This window comes from Rutidosis leptorrhynchoides, chromosome 4, assembly GCF_046630445.1.
Source record: "Rutidosis leptorrhynchoides isolate AG116_Rl617_1_P2 chromosome 4, CSIRO_AGI_Rlap_v1, whole genome shotgun sequence".
NCBI lineage: Eukaryota > Viridiplantae > Streptophyta > Magnoliopsida > Asterales > Asteraceae > Rutidosis > Rutidosis leptorrhynchoides.
Genome location: NC_092336.1, coordinates 348012867 through 348017307, shown reverse-complemented (window position 1 = coordinate 348017307; position 4441 = coordinate 348012867). Strand labels below are relative to the sequence as shown.

General features: G+C 34.6%; 1 protein-coding gene across 1 annotated transcript; it reads right to left on the bottom strand.

Moving 5' to 3' along the window:
* Positions 1-956: 956 nt before the first annotated feature.
* On the bottom strand, positions 957-1514 carry LOC139841745 (uncharacterized). The gene has a single exon (XM_071831951.1). It carries the CDS (start codon positions 1512-1514, stop codon positions 957-959), a length of 558 nt encoding a protein of 185 aa, XP_071688052.1.
* Between the last annotated feature and the right edge of the window lie 2927 nt (positions 1515-4441).

The following is a 4441-nucleotide window of genomic DNA, read 5'->3' as shown; positions in this document are numbered from 1 at the left end:
TAAAATTATAATTATAAAATATAAATATAAATATATAATTGAGATAGAGTTTGATGATTGATGATGGTGTGTAATTTACTCGTCAAATTGCATGGCTTTTTATAGGCGGATTTCTGAATTGGTGTGCTCCGCGACTGCGGATTGTTTGTTCTTCACAGCTCCGCGACTGCGGAGCTTCGATTTACAGCTCACCCAGAATTTGGATCCTAGCTTGCCGACGTTTATTTATTAAATATATAAATATAATATATATATATATATATATATATATATATATATATATATATATATAATTTATAATTAATTATATATTATATTATATTTATGTGCATAGTTGATTTGTAATTTTAGCTCCGTTGAGTCGCACTTTGATAGTTGGTTCATGTCACGGTTCTGGATTTTCGAACGCCTTTTCGTATAATTTAATATCTTGTACTTTGTGTTTTGCGACTTGTACTCTTGTCATTTTTAGACGTTTCTTATCAATAATTTGAACCACTTGGATTGTACTTTGTACATTTGAGCTTTTTGGTCATTTGCGTCTTCAAATCGTCGAATCTGTCTTTTGTCTTCACCTTTTATTATTTAAACGAATATCACTTGTAAATAGAACAATTGCAACTAAAAGCTTGTCTTTCTTGAAAGATAATGCTATGAAATATGTGTTTGTTTTTAGCATTATCAGTCCTACTACAGTTAAATTTCTTGAAATGCCTAGCCAGTAAAGCGATTCCCTCAGGAAACCCTTCCACATCATCACCATCACTGCTTTCCTTTGACAAAGTTACACTTACCTCATCATTCTCTGATGCTTCTTCTAACAACTTTTGAACCAGTAAGGCCTTTTGTGCCTTCTTTTTAGCAGCAGCGAAAAGAGCAATATAATTTGACTTAGTAGATTTTGAAGTGATGGGGACAGACTTAAAATTTTCTTTTAGGTTCAATTCAAGTTTTGATTATGCCTTCTCATGGTTCCAACGAGTACCATATATAGATGACATGTCATAATTCTTTAAAGTCTGCGTTGTCCTTAGAGGATTAGTGACAGGTTTCAACTTGGTAGGTAATGAGTCAGTGAATCTATTGACCTGTTCAAAGTCTGTGTATTTGACTTTCAAGTTATCCAGGTTAGCTACCAGAGAGTTGAACCTGACAAAGGTTTTTTTCAAAGTCTCATTCTTGTAACCAAAGAAGAGCTCACATTCCCTTTTTAAAGAAATGATTTTGTTTTGCCTGACCTCATCTTTCCCACCATAAGTGACGTCAAGATAGTCCAAAATAGCTTTAGAAGATGTTTTCCTCTTAATCAATTTAAACATATGATTAGGTAAAGTTATAGCTATCATAGTTTTGATTTTAGGTTCAAGTCCAACACGAAGTTTGTCTTCATCCTCCCATCTAGATGGGGGAAGATCAACCTCTCTTGCTTCAGTAACAGGAGAATCTTTAGTTGCAGGTCTAACTTCAATGGTGGTAATGGGAACATATGGGCCATTATTTGCGATTCCGGGCATTAGTAGGTCAATTAACTCAAGGTGAAACATGAACCTATCTCTTCAAGTTTCATATTCATCTTCATCAAACTTGGGTGGTCTATTGGTAGAACCGTTTTTGAGATAAGCTGGGTTATTGTAAGCATCCATTTGAGTATTTAGATCCAAGATAATGAATTATTAAGACTAAAGCTCTGATACCAGTTGTTGGTCCCGATTTAACAACAGGAACTTTGTAGAGGGAGGTGAATACAATTCTTTTTATGAATTAAGTAAATTAATCGATTTAGGAAAATAATTAACAAGCAATTAAATCAGAGTCATACGTAAGTTTCAACGATATTCTTTTATTGATAAAATCTCAAAGAATCATGGTTATCCTTTGGGGGAATATATAACCGGTTGATACAGATTACAACTAGATAGCTTTCGAATGAATGAAGCTTATACAAGGTCTGGACTCTATCCCACACCACTATTTCATACAATTATGGTTTCAACTATTTATAGGAGTCCTAATAACCATATAATTGATCTATTGTCTACTAGTACAAATGATGTTTGTACTCAGCCGACAACTATGGCAGGAAGCACGTGACTCCCCTTTCTTTGTTCAGTAGCTAATTATAGGAACACACCTTTGGATATTCGAATTGATTAAACAAATAAAATGTTGGGTTCTCTAGGCGTTGACAAAGCATTAACCGTGAACTGCACATGGGTTAATCTTCTGCATTTTTTGTTGTCTTGTAAGGTCACTTGTCAGCTACCGACTCGTGTCCTTCTGTATTCAACTTTGCCTTTATTTTCAATTGAATAGTGCATTTAAAGTAGACAATATAGGAAACCATCATGCTTGTAAGTGTTGTGTGGTGCTCCAGAATCTGCTGGTTCTTCAATTACTGGCTCGTCATTTGATCCTCGTGTTGGTTCTGCATACATCTTATGATGGTCCTGAAGATACCTTGAATCTTGAACTATCTTGTGCTGATAGTGAAGGCAGTACACTAAACACTTAAAAACAGCATACAATGTTGTTTACAAATAAATAAACTTATGTTGGCCTGCACATTACTACTAGTATTTATACTTGTGTTTTGTCATAATTAAATCCTTAATTCTCTAGGAGACTCAACATATATTAATTAACTTTATCAATGATTTTAATGTTTCTTCACTTTATTTTGTAGATTAAGTGGTTATAATGGAGGTGCAAGAATAATAGAAGAAAACATGCTTAAAATAATCTAGAGCGAAAACAATGAAAACCAAGTTATGATCCCAGAAATCAAGTTACGATCTAAGAAACAAGTCAAAAATCAAGACAATAAAGCCAAACGGGGTGATCACCCAGAGTGAATAAATATGTTCTCCAATCTTCATAATATAATGCTCTAAGGCACATTCTGTTGGACATGGATAGAACTGACATTGAAGGCAAGTTTTCTTAAATTTGTTGGCTTCCTCCAATACTACAGCCGAGAGTTCTGCTCTTACTCTCTACTTGAGGTGTACACCCTGGCTGCCCATATGTGAGGTTGAACTGACTATCTCTCATGGTTTGTTATGCCTGACAAGTTCATAGGGATGTCTCACCCGATGAGCTGCTCTCCACCCCGGTGGCTTACACGGGTTACCTAGCCAGAAGGTTGCCTATATAAAGGCCACTTGTTTCTCATTCTCAAAACATCCATACTTCATCTCAATCCAATAGTATAATATACACATTTCAATTGTTAATTTTGTTTTAGAAGCTTTGTAATTTATTTGGAGGAATTTCTGTACGCTACGCTTTAATGAAATTTTAACATATTACGCACCTTTTTATTTAAACATGTCATGTATATATTTACTATGTTCAAATAGGTGTTTTGGAATTACCATGCTAGCTTAGATATTTGTATGTTACTATGATAGAAACTTTGGCTAGCGTAGTTATCTAACACTTAGTACGATTAATGTTGTTATGCTGAAACTATGATTCTGATAAACTTGTGTATCTAGATCTTAAGGATTATACAACCTAGTTTATTGTCGAGACTTGACCAACTATATGAACTTCGATACATCATAGGACCCAAGACCCTCGATTATATTATACTTGAAGAATCTATGAATTAGTATGGTAGGTATCCCCGAGATGCAATCGCTTCGCTTTTGAGGCACGAAACATAGTAATTGAGACAAGAAAGATCTAGTACACACGATAACTTACCCTAAGAGACATATTAAGACCTTTTATGACTTATCTATCTGCATCTAAACATAGGACTCATTTCTATTGCATGTTCTTGTTTGATTGTTTGTACTTTAGGAACGTTGCTACTATTGTTTTATTCATTCTATAAGTTCTTATATGTTTCACAATCAGCTTAACATTGCATTCATGTACAATAATTAGGATTTTTTAACCTCTCTTAGATTGATGATGGGTTAGTTAATCCTAGTTTGTATCAACTTAACCGACAGGTTCCTCTAGTTGTGATCGTGTTTATTCAACACGACATGTTGTTATTCAATCGAAAGATCGATTACGAGGGTTAAGATTAGAATATAATGTTTGACCCAACCTAGTAACTTTACTAAAGATAACCTCCAAGGTTCAGTTAGAATTCAGTTATTTAACCCTAGTGACATATCCAACTTTCCCTCTAGAAATCTCTAGGACCCAAAGACCGATAGGCTTGTATGATTTACTCATCCGATGGACGTTAACACTACCCTAGTTAGTACTTTCATATCATGAATAACCTTCCCTAGCCTAACGGTCTTATGCTAGTCATAGCATACATCAAACATCTAATTGCTTGAGATTATTCTAGTTGCGACACAGCTTTTTTCGTATTAAGGAAAAGCTTCACATTAGGATCAATGGGTGCACTTACTGGCTGAAAGGACCCGTTCATATACATTATAAACGATTCACAATAGTTGGTTACATCACGAGG